At 37.7% G+C, this 19,218-nt stretch overlaps 1 protein-coding gene across 2 annotated transcripts in view; it reads left to right on the top strand.

Moving 5' to 3' along the window:
* Nucleotides 1-19,218, top strand: part of LOC128224171 (E3 ubiquitin-protein ligase LRSAM1-like) — a 39,406-nt gene that overhangs the window by 1,304 nt on the left and 18,884 nt on the right. For both annotated transcript variants that reach the window (XM_052933914.1, XM_052933913.1), the window contains exons 2-12: nt 6,948-7,203; nt 9,051-9,104; nt 10,055-10,099; nt 11,400-11,474; nt 12,286-12,354; nt 12,888-12,972; nt 14,246-14,410; nt 14,927-14,974; nt 17,452-17,570; nt 17,927-17,956; nt 18,663-18,873. In XM_052933914.1, the coding sequence (XP_052789874.1) occupies nt 6,976-7,203; nt 9,051-9,104; nt 10,055-10,099; nt 11,400-11,474; nt 12,286-12,354; nt 12,888-12,972; nt 14,246-14,410; nt 14,927-14,974; nt 17,452-17,570; nt 17,927-17,956; nt 18,663-18,873 (1,129 nt within the window). In that variant the 5' untranslated portion in view covers nt 6,948-6,975. The remainder of the gene's footprint in view (nt 1-6,947; nt 7,204-9,050; nt 9,105-10,054; nt 10,100-11,399; nt 11,475-12,285; nt 12,355-12,887; nt 12,973-14,245; nt 14,411-14,926; nt 14,975-17,451; nt 17,571-17,926; nt 17,957-18,662; nt 18,874-19,218) is intronic.

Raw genomic sequence — 19,218 nt, forward strand, 5'->3', positions numbered from 1 at the left:
GAAGTGTGACGGTGCAGAGCTTGCTGCTTGCAGTTGGACTGTGGAGGGCTGGCTGCTTGCTGTTGGACAGTACAGAGCTGGCTGTTTGCAGTTGGACAGTGCAGAGCTGGCTGCTTGCAGTTGGACAGTGCAGAGCTGGCTGCTTGCAGTTGGACAGTGCAGAGATTGATATTTGCAGTTGGACAGTGCAGAGCTGGCTGCTTGCAGTTGGACAGTGCAGAGCTGGCTGCTTGCATTTGGACAGTGCAGAGCTGGCTGCTCGCAGTTGGACAGTGCAGAGCTTGCTGCCTGCAGTTGGACAGTGCAGAGCTTGCTGCTTGCAGTTGGACAGTGCAGAGCTTGCTGCTTGCAGTTGGACAGTGCAGAGCTTGCTGCTTGCAGTTGGACAGTGCAGAGCTTGCTGCTTGCAGTTGGACAGTGCAGAGATTGCTATTTGCAGTTGGACAGTGCAGAGCATGCTAAATGCAGTTGGACAGTTCAGAGCTGGCTGCTTGCAGTTGGACAGTGCAGAGCTGGCTGCTTGCAGTTGGACAGTGCAGAGTTGGCTGCTTGTAGTTAGACAGTGTAGTTTGACAGTGCAGAGCATGCTACATGCAGTTGGACAGTGCAGAGCATGCTAAATGCAGTTGGACAGTGCAGAGCTTGTTGCTTGCAGTTGGACAGTGCAGAGCTTGATTCTTGCAGTTGGACAGTGCAGAGCTTGTTGCTTGCAGTTAGACATTGCAGAGCTTGCTACTTGCAGTTGGACAGTGCTGAGCTTGCTACTTGCAGTTGGACATTGCAGAGCTTGCTACTTGCAGTTGGACAGTGCAGAGCTTGCTGCTTGCAGTTGGACAGTGCTGAGCTTGCTGCTTGCAGTTGGACAGTGCAGAGCTTGTTGCTTGCAGTTGGACAATGGAGAGCTTGTTGCTTGCAGTTGGACAGTGCTGAGCTTGCTACTTGCAGTTGGACAGTGCAAAGCTTGCTACTTGCAGTTGGACATTGCAGAGCTTGCTACTTGCAGTTGGACAGTGCAGAGCTTGTTGCTTGCCGTTGGGCAGTGCAGTGCTTGCTACTTGCAGTTGGGTAGTGCAGGGCTTGCTACTTGCAGTTGGATAGTGCAGAGCTGGCTGCCTGCAGTTGGACAGTGCTGAGCTTGTTGCTTGCAGTTGGACAGTGCAGAGCTTGCTGCTTGCAGTTGGACAGTGCAGAGCTTGTTGCTTGCAGTTGGACAGTACTGAGCTTGATGCTTGCAGTTGGACAGTGCAGAGCTTGTTGCTTGCAGTTGGACAGTGCAGAGCTTGCTGCTTGCAGTTGGACAGTACTGAGCTTGTTGCTTGCAGTTGGACAGTGCAGAGCTTGTTGCTTGCAGTTGGACAGTGCAGAGCTTGATGCTTGCAGTTGGACAGTGCAGAGCTTGATGCTTGCAGTTGGACAGTACTGAGCTTGTTGCTTGCAGTTGGACAGTACTGAGCTGGCTGCTTGCAGTTGGACAGTACTGAGCTTGATGCTTGCAGTTGGACAGTACTGAGCTTGTTGCTTGCAGTTGGACAGTGCAGAGCTTGATGCTTGCAGTTGGACAGTGCAGAGCTTGATGCTTGCAGTTGGACAGTACTGAGCTTGTTGCTTGCAGTTGGACAGTACTGAGCTGGCTGCTTGCAGTTGGACAGTGCAGAGCTTGCTGCTTGCAGTTGGACAGTACTGAGCTTGTTGCTTGCAGTTGGACAGTACTGAGCTTGTTGCTTGCAGTTGGACAGTGCAGAGCTTGATGCTTGCAGTTGGACAGTGCAGAGCTTGATGCTTGCAGTTGGACAGTGCAGAGCTTGCTGCTTGCAGTTGGACAGTGCAGAGCTTGATGCTTGCAGTTGGACAGTGCAGAGCTTGCTGCTTGCAGTTGGACAGTGCAGAGCTTGCTGCTTGCAGTTGGACAGTGCAGAGCTGGCTACTTGCAGTTGGACAGTGCAGAGCTTGCTGCTTGCAGTTGGACAGTGCAGAGCTTGCTGCTTGCAGTTGGACAGTGCAGAGCTTGCTGCTTGCAGTTGGACAGTACTGAGCTTGTTGCTTGCAGTTGGACAGTGCAGAGCTTGATGCTGGCAGTTGGACAGTACTGAGCTTGTTGCTTGCAGTTGGACAGTACTGAGCTTGATGCTTGCAGTTGGACAGTGCTGAGCTTGCTGCTTGCAGTTGGACAGTGCTGAGCTTGCTGCTTGCAGTTGGACAGTACTGAGCTTGCTGCTTCAGTTGGACAGTGCAGAGCTTGCTGCTTGCAGTTGGACAGTACTGAGCTTGTTGCTTGCAGTTGGACAGTGCAGAGCTTGTTGCTTGCAGTTGGACAGTACTGAGCTGGTTGCTTGCAGTTGGACAGTACTGAGCTTGCTGCTTCAGTTGGACAGTGCAGAGCTTGCTGCTTGCAGTTGGACAGTACTGAGCTTGCTGCTTGCAGTTGGACAGTACTGAGCTTGCTGCTTGCAGTTGGACAGTACTGAGCTTGCTGCTTGCAGTTGGACAGTGCTGAGCTTGCTGCTTGCAGTTGGACAGTACTGAGCTTGCTGCTTCAGTTGGACAGTGCAGAGCTTGCTGCTTGCAGTTGGACAGTACTGAGCTTGTTGCTTGCAGTTGGACAGTACTGAGCTGGTTGCTTGCAGTTGGACAGTACTGAGCTTGCTGCTTCAGTTGGACAGTGCAGAGCTTGCTGCTTGCAGTTGGACAGTACTGAGCTTGCTGCTTGCAGTTGGACAGTACTGAGCTTGCTGCTTGCAGTTGGACAGTACTGAGCTTGCTGCTTGCAGTTGGACAGTACTGAGCTTGTTGCTTGCAGTTGGACAGTGCAGAGCTTGATGCTTGCAGTTGGACAGTACTGAGCTTGTTGCTTGCAGTTGGACAGTACTGAGCTTGATGCTTGCAGTTGGACAGTGCAGAGCTTGCTGCTTGCAGTTGGACAGTGCTGAGCTGGCTGCTTGCAGTTGGACAGTGCAGAGCTTGATGCTTGCAGTTGGACAGTGCAGAGCTTGCTGCTTGCAGTTGGACAGTGAATACCTTGCTGCTTGCAATTGGACAGGGAATACCTTGCTTCTTGTGTTTGACTTGTTCATAGCTTGCAGCTTGTATCCAGACAGTGTAGATCTTGCAGCTTGCAATTGGAAAGTGCATGAAATTTGCAGTCAGTTCTGAATTAGTACGTTTTAAGAACGACATAAATCCATGTACTTCTATTTTAAAGATGCAAAATAAAAAGAAAATCAGCTGTTAATCAATTTGATCTCTGAAATTAATCTCTAGTGGTTGGCCTGTCTTGTTTTGGCAATGTTTTATCTGTGTTTCGTCAGCTGAAACCCTATTGAGGATGAGATCTCTCTCCTGGCAATAGAAAGCTGGGCATAATAGGTTTATTGATTACATTGTGGTGGTGGTAATTCCGGAGAATTGTGTTTCACTGAGGCAGAACTTGGTCAATCTTGAATGTGGTTGTGTCCTCAGGTTATATATTTATTTAAACTAATTTATTTTACAACAATTGTGAAACAAATTATTACAACATTATATTAATCACTCTCGTTGGCATAATGTAAACCAAGAGTGTGGTCTTGTGTTGTGGAGGAAACTGGAGTACCCTGAAGAGTCCCACTTGTCCGGCTTGGTGACCACAAATCAACCTCACATGTGCCCAGGCCGGGAATCGAACCCAGGTCACCTTGGTGAGAAGCAAGGCGTGTGCGCTAACAATTTCGCTAACCGGACAACCTTATTTTAACGAAGATAATTGAACTAACCAAATTCCTTTCTGAAATGGAATGCAAGAGGAAGGTTACGGTGATGAACATATACAAATATTGCAATTACTGGTTTGTGCTTTTAGTTAAAATGGGTAAACATCAAAAAATATTTTATACCGTACAAACCATATAAAAGTTTCTGAAACATGTCACATATACTGGAAGTGTTTGTATTGTTTAAACCAGCATTTTCAAGAATGCTTATCTACATGTACTTTGGTCTTGAAGTTTTATAACTTATTTATCATTTACATACACTTTTAATCCTCTTCCCAATGTGACACAGTTCATACCCAGTGTCTATTTTGCAATAGTCTGCAAGCCAATCTTGATGCCAGTGATACACAGTTTATACTAGTGTGTTGTGCTTAGTATGGAATATGGGTATTATACTTTTAAGGTTATCATTTTTGTTTGAATTTTGATTCTTCTTAAGGCTTTAAGACGTTAGGATGACAATTTAAAATATTTAATATCTGGGGGCTATTTTTATCAAGAATACTACATGTATGGGTTATTTTTTATGTATTGGAGAAATTTTCAACAAATATCGTTTATGCAATGTTTATATAATGCAATATGTTTACATACTTTCAATATACAAAATTGATCCTATAATTCTTTATGAAATGGCCTCCAAGTCTTATAATATGTACACATTATCAAGTTGTTTGAATATGTCGGGCCAATATAAATTTAAATTGCTAGATTTTCAGTTGAATATATGTGTTCATCATAAATTAACTGCAACTGCATGCCCCAATTATCAGAGTTTTTGTCAAAACAACAAATGCACTGGTTGATTTATTGCAGTGACTGAAGCAATTACCGTATCATGCAGGCCGCATGAGCGCCAATTTTGTTATTAAAAAACAATATTTGGAAAAAATTGTTGTCACCCTTAATTCACCAAATTTGGCCCTTTCTGGACCAACAAGCAAATACAGACCTTAATTCATCCTTTTATTTTAGTCAATCAAATATAAGGGGCAGCAGAAAAAAAGTGGGGGGGGGGCAGACGGGGATAAAAATCTAGCGATTAATTTATAGTCTCCTTAGGGGAATGTAACATAAAATAACTGATATAATTATCTGAAAAAAAATATCTATCAGTACTAGTGTTATGTTTAACTGTGATTGATTGTGTTATTTTCATGTGGGTCAGGTTGAGGGGTTGGGGTGGTAGCGGCTTATATCCTTTTTGGGGTCAAGGTTTAAAGTATATTTTTTTATATTGCAACCCTGAAGTATACAGGAAAAAGGATTGAAGAGATATCTTAGAACTAATTTTAAGACTTTTGTCCTTTCGGGTCAAGGTTGCACTAAGAGGTCGTCATGGAGATAGTAGTCCAACTGTTGTACTCTGCAAACTTTTGATATAATTTTTATGCTGGGGCAAAATTAGTGGTTTTAATCAGTCAGAAAATAATGCCCTAGTTAGTCAATTGTTACCACGGCCCGCCCAAGTCCGGGGCTATACTGGGGGAAATGTTCAATGTTTTAACTTCCTAGGTAGCCCTGCAGTGCCTAGTGAATGGGGTGGTTTTGTTTTCGGGCTGGAAGTGCCGGGGAATGGGCTATACCTAAGATGTCGCTGGGAGGGGGGGGGGGGGTCATTTGACAATGATTTAACCAGCAGTTTACCACCAGGGATTTTTACTGGGATTGGCTGGACCGAAAGTCCCCCCTATTCCCCCAGACCTCAGGGGGCCGTGGATACAATTGACTGGTGCATAACATAGATGTAAAAAGCATCATGTATCGTTAGAATCAAATCTGACTAGAGCACTCAGTTATCTCTTACTTGCTTACACACATTTAGATCTGATAAACAAAGATCTGATATTAACAATTTGGTATACATGTATGTTCCATATTTGATATGAATTTCCAATATTGCTAAATTACCTGTCTCACCTTTTCTAGTTTACACAATTATTTTAGAAAAGTTATACTTTTCATATCGTTTATCTAGAAACAAATTTTAAGTCCCAGATCAATGGCTGATAAATTGACCTTCAATTCCCACTACTCACAATATAGTGTAAGGAGGCCTGTGATTGGCTGATGGAAAGGTCACCAGAAGGTGACCTCCCTTGTGTGTGAGTCCCAGATTTGGACAATTCTGATTCTGATAATGGAGTGTTTAAATCTTTAGGTCAAAATTTCTACCAAAATAATTTTAATGAAAAAGTATTTTTGGCCATCAAAGATTGCAAAAGACGTTAGTTTTCGACTGATTTCAGTTGAAATAAAAAGTAAAATTTAATCAACAAATTGTATTGACTAAAATGTATGATGTACTTAATATGGTCATTTGTTTTACAGATTTGTTATCATAAAAGCAAGCAATTTTCTAATAATGCTGAGATTGTGTAATGCTACAAGGCATCATAATTTAACATTCGGATTAATTGTGATGTCTAAAATCTAGCTTATTTATGGGTTGAATTCTTTAATCAAATTGCTAAGAATTTTAAAGCTGCTCTCCTACAGATTCTTCCTATTTTTTGCCTTGGAATGAGCAGGAAGTTTTGCCCAAATGTCTGAAAACCAGGCCCCAGTTTCTCAAAACTTCCTAAGCTTAGCAGGCTTCAGTTGCTTATTTCAATTAGCCAAAATACATACTGAAAATGATAATCATACATATCATTCCTACATAATTTCTAAAAATTCTTGAAGAAGTCAATATAACACATTTTATAGAACAACAACAGTGAGATTAGCTTAATCCTGTTATAAGGGACTTAAGAAGTTTCGAGAAATTGGGGCCAAAGATATAAAAATGCTGACCAAAAGATCAGATTGAAGTTTTTCAAATTTATATGTTCGAAAATTGATGTTTACTGCTATAAGCAATACAAATGCTTTAAGAAAAATGAAATTTTGGGCAGTTTTACAAACAAATGAGATCTGTTCTGTTTGATGTTATCTTATATGACTGAATTGAAGGCATTGATGCAAAAACCAGTTAATTCTGAGACAATAAAAAGGTCAAAACTGTCAAATCTGTGAGAGTGCAACTTTAAATTAAATTTAAATCTGTCAAAGCATCCTTATATAGTACACATAGTAAAACATTAGATCTTGTTCACATGGTATTGTTATTGATCTTTCTGATATAAGCTAATACTATTGAGTATTTTAATACAATTTTGTAATATTATTATCGATATTTCTTGATTTATTTTACAGACTTGCTTGTTCAAGGCCCGCGGGCTGTATGGGTTCCCGTGGTAGTCGAGAGTCACCTGATAAACATTCCAGAGATAGTTTTCCGTCGACCAGTCAGGAGATTTCATCGGACGATGAAACAGACGGCGATTTAAGTTTGTCTACAAAACCCAAACGGGGCTCTAAAAAGGGTTCCAAGAAGAATAAAAAGAAAATGCCGCTTTTTCGATCGAGGTCGGAAAAGGCAAAGAAAAGACAGCATCATCAACAGTACCTGGTAAGGTTTTAATGAAAAATATTCATCATAATTATTAATTATGAGTAACACTTTTTTTCTTTTTTTTGTATGGACTTATATTTTAGAACTTATAGTCACTTTTAGGTTATGGCGTTAAATTAATCTTCAGAATAAGGCATTTTAAACTGCATATTTATAAATCACATGTACACAAGTTTCTTTTTTTATAACAAACAGACTATTTAACGGTTGGAGGGTTGGTACCTGGTAACCTATTTCGTAGGCAAAGTCAGTTAACTGGAACCAGAAGTTGATTATTTAGACCAAGCCTAAATTCGCCTAGGGAAAACATTTGACGTTTTAAAGTATTTAAATTATTGATCTTTTTTATATAAATGCTTAGAAAAGATAGCAGTTTTTCACAATGAGATGCATTTTTTTTGGGGGGGGGGGGGCGGGGGGAAGAGGGGAGAGGGCACACACTGGGGATTAAGACAAACTGCAACTTTTTTAAGTTATCTTCATTCCACACCCACCCCTTGAGCAGGCAAATTTGTCAAAATCCCTTGGGTTGGGAATGTTCCTGTGAAGTATATCTCCTAATAATCTGTTTGCAGTCTAACTAGGCCTAAAAAATATCAAAGAAATTGTTAGGTGTACTATATAATTATAAATATTTATTTATTTATTATATCAGTTTATATTTGCAAATGAAACGTACTTGTCCGGCTTGGTAACCATAAACATTATAAACTCACAAGCGCCCAGGCTGGGAATCGAACTCCGAACGCCAGTAACTGGGAAGCAAGTATGGTAACCACTGTGCAACCTAGTTGCTCTGTATATGGGACTTTTACAACAAAACTTGCAGTTCAGACTAGAGCAGGGAATTTTGTCGAAAACCCTTGGATTTAGAGGCGTTCAAGGCAGTCAAAAATCCTTTGAAAAATCCTGCCAGCATTCTATAATCCCCTCAATATGCCAGCCGTATTGCTGCATAATTGGGTCATTTAGTCACCGAGTGACATTGGGAAAGGAGTTTTTGATTACACACGTTACACATGACAATAAATAACAATTCTGGCGGAAAGGCGAACCATGGGGATCCAATTTCACTGTCAATCCCAGAAACAGCAAAATTGATTTCTGCATTTTGCCAACCTGTGGCAGAAAGCATTTTTTGTTAAAATTTGTGCAGAAATAAAAAGCATTGAAAATTCCAGAAGATACAGTTCATCGGAATTTTAAATTGAGAATGAATTTCTTAATAACTGATGATTACTGTTTTAAATAACAGCTTAGGTTTTAAATATCAAATATGTTTATTTTGTGTGTATTTATAATTTCTTATAAAATTGAACTGTTTGACTGTTCGCATTTAATCATAATTATAGTTTCAATTTATGAAAATAATTTTTTTGAGATAGTTTTAATTAAAGTTTTTATATCATATGACCAGTTATATACTTATCTTAGAAAAATTACTTAAGTTAGAAAATAACTTCAGATCTTTTATGAATTCTGGCTCAGTTCTATGGACCTTTTATGTATGTCACACGATAGCCTCCACCATTCTATTTTTAGCCACAGGAAACTGTGATGTCATATTTCCTGTTTATGTCAAATCTATTTTAGACCATTTTTTTCATGTCATGGTCGCCTGACATGTAAATATGCACATATATGCCTTTCTGTCACCCACATGGTTGTGGACTTAAGCAAGACCATGGTCTTTTTTTGTGGCTTTGGCTTCTTAAATGACCAGAGAGTTGCCTGGCCCAGCGCAATTCTGAATCTCTGAGTTCTGACTTATAATGATCTGTTTTTTTACATGAGAGTGTCTATTTTTAGTTTTCACAGTCTGACATCACTATTGTTTATTTTAGGCGCAGGAAAACCCAGAGCCAGTTTTTGACCTGTCACACTGTGAACTGGAGGAGGTAATTATGATAAGGAGAATTATTATTTCTTGAATTTCCACTAGCGGATCCATGGGAGGCGGGGGGCGGCACTTGGTGTGTGCCCCCTAAAATTGTCCAAGTTTACTTTTCATTTCAATATTCAATATGTAATTAAATGGGCCCAAATTCACCATTTTAGACTAGAAATTCTTAGATTTTCGGTTCTATCAAGAAGATTAGCCCATAAGTTATGCCCCCTCTTACATGGAATCCTGGTTCCGCTGATCAAAGAAAGCTGCTTTATCAAGCCTAAAAATATAATTCTCAGAGGGTTGAAATAAATTTTGATATTGCATCGAAAATCATTATGCTATATATAAAATTTAAAAAATATCAAATCATGGTGTCAGAATTTTTTTCTAATTTGTTCATTCAATTTTGAGCAGGCAAACATTACTTAAGTTGAGTAAGATGGAACCAAAATCTATAAGTGCAGACTGTGCAGTGAACATAAAGCTATTGCTATTTTCACTGCAGTGAAAATAAATTCAGTGAAAATAACACGATATATTGAAAAATCATTAAAGAAAAGAACAAGCTGTCAATTAAGAATTTTTGTTTAAGTCAGTAAGACATACAACCAATGAATATAAAATATAATTTACCGGGTACTGCCCTTTTTGACTATTATATTAATCATGTTAATATTTTCTACATTTTTGTCAAAAACATGCTATATTTCCCCTATCAAAGGGCCCCGCTACCATTACCCTATAAGGGAAAAAAATTCTGAGCTTTCCCTTTTTGCTAACATGACTACTTTTTCCCTATCAAAAGTCTTCTCCACAATTACTTTAAAAGCGAAAAACCATTTAGCTGTATATATTAGACTATTAATGTCTTCCTTGGCGTTTTTATAGTGGCTGCTCAGACAATCGTAAATTGAAATGTGATTTACATAATGCACTGCTTATGTTTGTATGTTGCAGATTCCCTCCGGAGTGTTTGCTGTATGCAAAGTGCTGCATAAAGAAGTAAGTAGGATTTAAAGCTGCACTCTTACAGATTGAAAGTTTTGACAATTTTTTTTGTCTTGGAATGAGCCAATTTATGTGAGCCAATTTATGCGAAAATGCATGGAAACCAGTGATATAAGACCTACTGTCGAAAGATCTGATCACAGATTTTCATATTTCCACTCGAAAAATTATTGTTTTATGGCTAAAAGCGATACTAACGGTTTAAGAAAAAAGCATTAAACATAAAAAAATTTAACTTAAATATACAAATCTGCGATCTTATATTTTGTCAGCAGTCTTATATCACTGGGTTTCTTGTGCTTTCGCATAAAATGGCTCGTTCCAAGACAAAAAGTAAAACAGTTGTCAAATTGTTTAATCTGTGAGAGTGCAGCTTTAAAGTGATACTAGTATTTAAAATCAATACAAACACATGTGTAACAAACATCAATTTTGAGTGATAAACCTTCATCTTCTTACTAAATAATGTATTTATGGAAAATATTGATAACTGATATCAAGATTTTAACCATGTATTTGATAGCTAAAAACGCACTGATATTAAATGACTGGTGGGTCCTAAAAGATTTACAGTGATCAACTATCATCTCATATGGTAGAAACACTGTGCTTACTGCACCTTTCTTTTAAATTAAACATGGTATCCTTCATAAGAGCCAATGTATTGGATCATTATTTATCCTTTTTGGTAAAGTAAAACAATTGTACTAATTAATTGTGGTATATCTTGTTTGGGAGAAAGAGTGCATCTTTAATCTTCCTTCGAGTAGAATGCTGATCAATACTTCTACATGAATACATGTACAATTGTAAATAATTTTTAGCGCCAATTGTTCAGAACTTTGTTAAAGTTAACAGCGTTGTATGCTTCATTGTTGTTAACTTTAAAATTGTTACTGCTCCATAAGTTTAATGTATATCTGCTGTATTTCTAGCAAGATTTAAGTCAAATGTTTCAGCTGTACTTGTTTATATTTAGATATGTTAGCACATCATCAAACATTTCACGTTTAAAAGTTAACAACGGTGTCATGAATGAATTTGTTAACTTTATCATGGTTTTACGTTTAAAAGTTAACAACGGTGTCATGAATGAATTTGTTAACTTTATCATGGTTTTAAACAATCCGCCCTAAGTTTAAGGGGTCTGAACATTTTCGAGATTAAAAATACTTTTTTGGAGCAATGTGTTTATTGCATAGCTTACCATTTTATCTTCTTTAAATTGCTCTCTCCGTCAAATATGTTATTATTCAGGGCCCTTATCACATTCTGTGACATTTGTTTACTTCAGGTATTGCTACTGAATGATAATTGGCTGACAGATGTCCATGGGGGCGGAGAGATTAGCAGCCTGCTGTCAATCAGGGTAAGTGATATGGAAGAGGGCGGGTTCTAAGTAGCTTGCTAAATGATAATTTGCTGACAGATGCCGAAGGGGGTGGAGATATTGTCAGTATGCTGTTAATAAGAGTAAGTGGCTATAAAGGGGTGGGTTAAAACTAGCTTGCTGCATGATAATTGGCTGACAGATATCTATGGGGGCGGAGGGAATAGTTTCAACTTATTTTTTTTACAACGATTCTGAAACAAGTTGGCATGATGTCACAGGAGACTGTGAGGAGAAACCGGAGTTCCCAGAGAAAATCCACTTTTCCGACTAGGTGACAACAAATCAAACTCACATGTGCCTAGACCGGGAATCGAACCCGGCTGAGAAGTAAGTGTAGTAAGCACTGTGCTAACCGGACAATCATAGAGAGAGGCCTGAGACTTGGAGGCATTACGGTACAGCCCTAAAACTTGGAGATATTTTGGTACTGTCCGAAAACCTAGAGATATTTTGGTACTTTCCAAAAATATATTATGGTAATGTCCAAAAACTTGGAGATATTACGGTAATGTCCAAAACCTCGGAGATGTTACAGTCTTGTCCCAAAACTTGGATATAAAACGTTACAGTCCCAAAACTTTGGGAGTTATTTTGGTACTGACCAAAAACTTGGTGATGTTACAGTACTGTCCCAAAACTTTGGGTGTTTATGGTACAGTTTAACCTTTAATATAAATATTACGGTACAGTCCAAAACTTGGTGTAATTACATTGCAGTCCTATTACTTGGAGTAATTACGGAACTGTCCCCAAGCTTGGAATTATTACGGTATATTACTGATTTCAGGTGTTGGACCTCCACAACAATGAGATCAGATCTGTGCCTAAAGAGATTGCTGAACTACAGAGCCTTCAGGTAAACTTCTGTAAAAAAAAAGAATCTGTTGTGTTAATAATACTTATTGATCTGTGTATCAGTGACGATTTGGGAATTATATAGCTATTTATGCCCTTGTTTTAGAAAGGATGCACTTTTTATGCCCCTTTTCTAGAGTGGGGTGCATTCTAAGAAAAAATGTATTGTTTATGCCCTTCCTCTAGAGAGGATGTTGTGACCCTTTTTAAAAGATAACGGCTTCTTGTGCTTCTCTTTAAGAGATAAAAAATGCCCCTCTTTTAGAGATAATGTCTTTTTAAAGCCCCTCCATTAGAGAAGATGTCTTTTTTATGCCCCTCCATTAGAGAAGATGTCTTTTTTATGCCCCTCTTTTAGAGAGAACATCTTTATTGTGCACCTCTTGTAGACATAATGTATTCTTTACACCCTCATTTTTCACCCATAATTTCATTCTTCTTGTAAAACAGTTTTAGCTGATCATCATTACAAAGCCAATGTGAAGTCATTATGAAATACTCTATAAATTAAAATGAATTCTTCTTCGTCTCCAGGTCTTGAATCTTGAAAACAACAAACTGAAGAGGATACCTTCTACCATTGGCCAACTGAAATGTTTGCAAACACTCAATGTGAAAGGTGGGTTTGATTTCTGACAGCTACACAGTGGTCAAATTATACACAATGATGTAAAGGGAATGAACTCCTGCTCCTTGTATATCCTTTAGTATTATATGACATTTAGTTGTAGTTTTTCAGAAAAACATGCCAAACTGTATGTTAACCTAATGTCATTTCGTAAATGATGTCTTTTGTCCCAGCCTGTGCGCGCTGTACATGTAATTGAATTTGGAATTTAGAACAGGCTAAAATGTCAAATCAGTGAAATATCATATTTATTTCACGTATAAATCTCTATAAATCATTTGAAAGCATGTATGATAAATACAAGACATTCAAATGAACCTTATATATATATGTGTATTGCATATAAAATATGCACATGAACATCAAGGGCAATAACTCCGGCTTTAAAAATTGTTGAGTTATGCCCCTTGGTTTACTGAAGAAACAGCAACAGATGATTGTTGGCTAAGTACAGTGCTTATGTTAAAGCTGCATTATCACAGAATGAACGTTTTGACAACTTTTCTATTTTTTGTCTTGGAACGAGCCAATTTTTGCGAAAATCCATGGATACCAGTTACATAAGACTGCTGACAAAAAATCAGATTGCAGATTTTTATATTTATGTTAAAAAAATGATATTTTATGCCTTTTTCTTCAACTGTTAGTAACGCTTTAACTCATAAAACATTAATTTTTGGACGGAAATATGAATAACTACGATCTGATTTTTTGTCAGCAATCTTATATATCATTGATTTGCAGATATCTACGCAAAAATTTGCTCTTCCAAAGACAATAAATAAAAAAGTTGTAAAAATGGTAAATCTGTGAGAGTGCAGCTTTAAAATGTTTACATTGTCAAACCTTAAAACATGGTATAACAAAGGAATTATATTGGTTGTCCCATTATGGCAGTGGTAAGCGCACTCGCTTCTCACTTAGGCCTCCTGGGTCTGATTTCCTGCCTGGGCACATGTGAGTTGGGTTTGTAGTCAACAAGCACGCCAAGTGGGTTTCTTCAGGGGACTCTACTTCCCCCACAAGACCACAATCTCACGTGACACTCTGCCATTGAGATTGATTATTATGATATTGTAATAACACTTTCTCAATCATTGCAATATATATAAGTTTAAACGAAAGGAATTATATCTGCGTCGGATATGCACCTTTCTAATAAAGAAACATTTTATTTCTATAATATAATAACAATAACCTGAATAAACTTTCATAAATTATAAATTATACTTTATGATGTTACATTCATGTGCATTAATTTCAGGCAACCACTTAAAAGAATTGCCAGACAGCGTTTGCGAGCTGAAATCTTTACGGAATTTGGATATCCGGGAAAACCTTGTAACTGCCTTACCGAAACATTTGTGTCGAGTCCGGACACTAGAGACTCTCTCATTGGACGACTTTGCAATGAAGTATCCGCCACAGGGTAAATACCATATCTTATCTGGGTTAGTTGCTACTGATTTCTTTTATCTCAATTATGATGAAAGCTGACAGCATATAGAATCATGCATGAGTTGGTTTCCTCTGCAGAAGCCGGCATTGTGTCAAGTAAGGCAAACACTTACAAAACGCTAGCAGATGTTTTCTTTTCTATCCCTGTTGCAAAGCTGCGCATACACTGCAAGCGGGGAACCAAACAGCAAACGTTCGCCGCAAACATATTTTCTGAACACATGGCAGTTCTTGTGTCCATTTTTAGAGGCCATGAGAAGGACCCTTGTAGGACCTAAACCCAAAACCTCAATGTTTTTTTTGGCCCTTCTCTGGGCTTTTGAGGAGCATTGACCTCTTAACAAAGTTGCCTCAGTCACTTGAAACCCATAAATTGGCAAAAACCATATTTACAGTGTCCTCTTTCCAAATTTAGGTAACCTACAGCCAATTATTACCAAACTTGGTTGGTGCTCTTGTTTAAAAAAATATCTTACCTGTGTTTCAGATATCTGCACCTCAGGAACGGAAGATGTAATGAAATATCTCTGCTCAGGTATTTAAGAACAAAAATTATTAAAGCACAACAAAAATTAATTAAAATATTATTTTTTTGGGGGGGGAATTTGTAATATAAATGTACACTTGTATTTGTAATCGGGCGTCAAACATTGGTTTCTGTTCAATAACTTTAGTTAGCATTGATAGATATTGATGAAACTTGGTGTGTAGGTAGCTTATGGGAAGAGCTAGCTTGGGATTACTTTTGAGGGGGGTGGGGCTAAGGTCAAGGTCACTGTTACTAAAAATAGAAAAATGGTTTCTGCCCAATAACTTTAGTTAGCATTGATAGATATTGACGAAACTTGGTGTGTAAGTTGCTTATGTGAAGAGCTAGCTTGGGATTGCTTTTGAGTGGGGAGGGGCTAAGGTCAAGGTCACTATTACTTAAAATAGAAAAATGGTCAAGGTCACGGAACATTACTTAAAATAGAAAAATGGTTTCTGCCCAATAACTTTAGTTAGCATTGACCGATATTGATGAAACTTGGTGTGTAGGTAGCTTATTTGAAGAGCTAGCTTGGGATTGCTTTTGAGGGGGGTGGGGCTAAGGTCAAGGTCGCCTGTTACTAAAAATAGAAAAATGGTTTCTGCCCAATAACTTTAGTTAGGATTGATAGATATTGACGAAAGTTGGTGTGTAGGTAGCTTATGTGAAGAGCTAGCTTGGGATTGCTATTGAGGGGGGAGGGGCTAAGGTCAAGGTCACTGTTACTTAAAATAGAAAAATGGTTTCTGCCCAATAACTTTAGTAAGCATTGACCGATATTGATGAAACTTGGTGTGTAAGTTGCTTATGTGAAGAGCTAGCTTGGGATTGCTTTTGAGTGGGGAGGGGCTAAGGTCAAGGTCACTTTTACTTAAAATAGAAAAATGGTTAAGGTCACTGTTACTTAAAATAGAAAAATCGTTTCTGCCCAATAACTTTAGTTAGCATTGACCGATATTGATGAAACTTGGTGTGTATGTAGCTTATGTACAGAGCTAGCTTGGGATTGCTTTTGAGGGGGGTGGGGCTAAGGTCAAGGTCGCCTGTTACTAAAAATAGAAAAATGGTTTTTGCCCAATAACGTAAGTGAGCATTGATAGATATTGATGAAACTTAGTGTGTATGTAGCTTATGTGAAGAGCTAGCTTGGAATTGCTTTTGAGTGGGGAGGGGCTAAAGTCAAGGTCACTATTACTAAAAATATTAAAAATGGTTTCCACCCAATAACTTTAGTTAGGGTTGACAGATATTGATGAAACTTGGTGTGTAGGTAGCATGTGAAGAGCTAGCTTGGGATTGCTTTTGAGTGGGGAGGGGCTACGGTCAATGTCACTGTTACTTGAAATAGAAAAATGTTTTTTGCCAAATAACTTTTGATAGCATTGATAGATATTGATTAAACTTGGTGTGTGGGTAGCTTATGTAAAGAGCTAGCTTGGGATTGCTTTTGAGGGGGGTGGGGCTAAGGTCAAGGTCACTGTTACTAAAAAAATAAAAATGGTGTCCGCCCAATAACTTTAGTTAGCATTGATAGATATTGATAAAACTTGGTGTGTAGGTAGCTTATGTACAGAGCTAGCTTGGGATTGCTTTTGAGGGAGGTGGAGCTAAGTTCAAGGTCACTGTTACTAAAAATAGAAAAATGGTTTCTGCCCAATAACTTTAGTTAGGATTGATAGATATTGACGAAATTTTGTGTGTAGGTACTAGTAGCTTATGTGAAGAGCAAGCTTGGAATTTCTTTTGAGGGGGGTGGGGTCAAGGTCACTGTTTCTAAAAATAGAAAAATGGTTTCTGCCCAATAACTTTAGTTAGCATTGATAGATATTGATGAAACTTAGAGCGAAGGTAGCTTATGTGAAGAGCTAGCTTGGGAGGTGGGGTCAAGGTCACTGTTCCTAAAAATAGAAAAATGTTTTTCTGCCCAACAACTTAGTTAGAATTGATGGATAGTGATGAATCTTAGTGTGAATATAGCTTACATGAAGCTGCAGATTGAACTTGCTCATACAACAAATTAATTGACTATAATTTCTGATTGCCCATAACAAAAACCTGGTTTCGTCGCATTGCGGCGCTTCTAGTTTGTCTTGGAACGAGCCAATTTTTGCGAAAATCCATGGAAACCAGTTATATAAGACTTCTCACAAAAGATAAGATTTTGATTTTGATTTTTAAGTTAAAAAATTATGTTTTATGCATTTTTCTTAAAACCGTTAGTAAAGGTTTAAGCCATAAAACAATAAAATAATTTTCGAAGGGAAATATGAAAGTCTATGATCAGATTTTTTAACAGTAATCTTATATCATTGGATTTCAGATATTTAAGCAAAAAAAATTCTTTCCAAGACAAAAAATAAAATAGTTAAAAAAATTGTATATCTGTGAGAGTGCAGCTTTAATAAAGTTTTGAAAAATTGGCCCAATTACCATACTCCGTATAAAATCAGTTTTCTTTATAAAAGTATACTTCCCCCCAACAGAGTGTGGTATGGAATATCTACCACCCTCCAACTTTCTACTCGATGTCCTGGATCCTCCGAAAATCCCACTGACCAGTCCAGCTACGGAGAAGGCATTAAAGGAAGAGGAAAATATGATGGTAGGTGGAGTTGTCTTTCTTGATCTGAAATTGTACATGATGCACAAACAATATGGTGATATGGTTAAGACATCATATGTAAACAGAATTTGTTCGTTGTTGTTAGGGCCCTTGCCTTGTGCCTATAAACAGGTGATTTTTTAAATTTCAACTACTGGTATTGATGTTTATTTAGAATATTTTTCAGCCATACAAAATTGAGTTACACTTATTTCTTTTCCCGGAAGTTTTCTTTGAAGAATATCTGTAAACTATTTATTTCCAAATTCCATGTGTAATTATACACATTTCTTTCAAATAAACATTAATTTGGATTTGTATGTAATTTATGTCTGACCTTCAATTTCTATTTTCAGAGAAGTTTAGCTGGATACAGTGATATGGTTGTAAGTATAATAAATATTTATAAAGAACGAATGAGGGTCAAGGTTTTGTACTAGCCTTGGTGTTTTTGTAGGCCGCTTCCCATGGTTCCAAGAACTTTTACTTGAATGTGAATGCATCGCTTGTTACAATATTACAATGTTATTCAAATCAGAGCTGTGTTGTTAGTATTCATTTAAAATTGTCACAGAAAATGCTATATTTTGCTGAAAAGCAATAGTAAAGGTATTGAAAGTTGAATTATATTGAGCTTGGATTTACAAAATTCTGTCTAAGATGATATATGTCGGCTGTTTAGTGTTTGTTCATAAAAGTAAGTGAAAGAAGTCAAACTCAATTAAGTTTTAAATACATAATTGCCAACATCTAATCTGTGGGTGAGTCCTTTTAAGACATGCATTTTAAGAAATTGGTAGAAATAAAACATTGGGTGGTTTGTTCAGATTCTTGTTAAAGTTCACAATGTGATTAACGAGATGGTTGTTAACTTTTATATGTGATTTTTATGATAATGTGCTCATAATTTTTCATAAGTCAAATCCATCTAAAAAAAAAAATTCAAATCTTGTTAGAAATACTGCAGATCAGTGTATCCATTAAACAGCAGTTAATATTTCAAAGTTAACAATGATGATGTTAACAATGCTGTGAATTTTAACAAAGCTCTAAACAATTTACCAATTATATGTCAAATATTACTTCTTTCAGGAAAAGCGTCGTGAGGCGTTGATCGAAGTGGAGCGCAGTTTTGCCGAACATCAAGAAGCCCAGGCTCAGCTTGCATTAATGGCTCAGATGAACCACGAACAGATGGTGTCCATGATTGCCGAGGAAGAGAACCGCATGGACCAGGAGCTTGATAAACTCTCGCGGGAAAAGGAGGACAGTCGGAAACGACTGGTGAAGGATTTGCAAGCTGGTATGTTTTGCTTATAACTCTACTTTTAAACTCTGACAGGAAAATGAAAAAAGCTGGAAATGAATTGCAGACTGGTATGTGTTGTGTGTCATAACCTAGTTAGCTGCCTTAATGTTATTGTTGTTCATAGGATTTTTATAAAATAAGGTGAGGCTTTTATCTCATGCAAAACTTCATGGTAAAAAGAAGACAATCGGAAGCAACCTTTAAAATATTTGAAGACTGGTTTTTGCGACATATCAGTTTGTCGTGTCAAATCATAAGCTACGGTACCTGAATTTTGTTGTTGTTGTTGTTGTTGTTGTTGTTGATGGTTGCGTTATCATAAAAAAAACTTAACATTGG

The sequence above is a fragment of the Mya arenaria genome, chromosome 17, assembly GCF_026914265.1.
Source record: "Mya arenaria isolate MELC-2E11 chromosome 17, ASM2691426v1".
NCBI lineage: Eukaryota > Metazoa > Mollusca > Bivalvia > Myida > Myidae > Mya > Mya arenaria.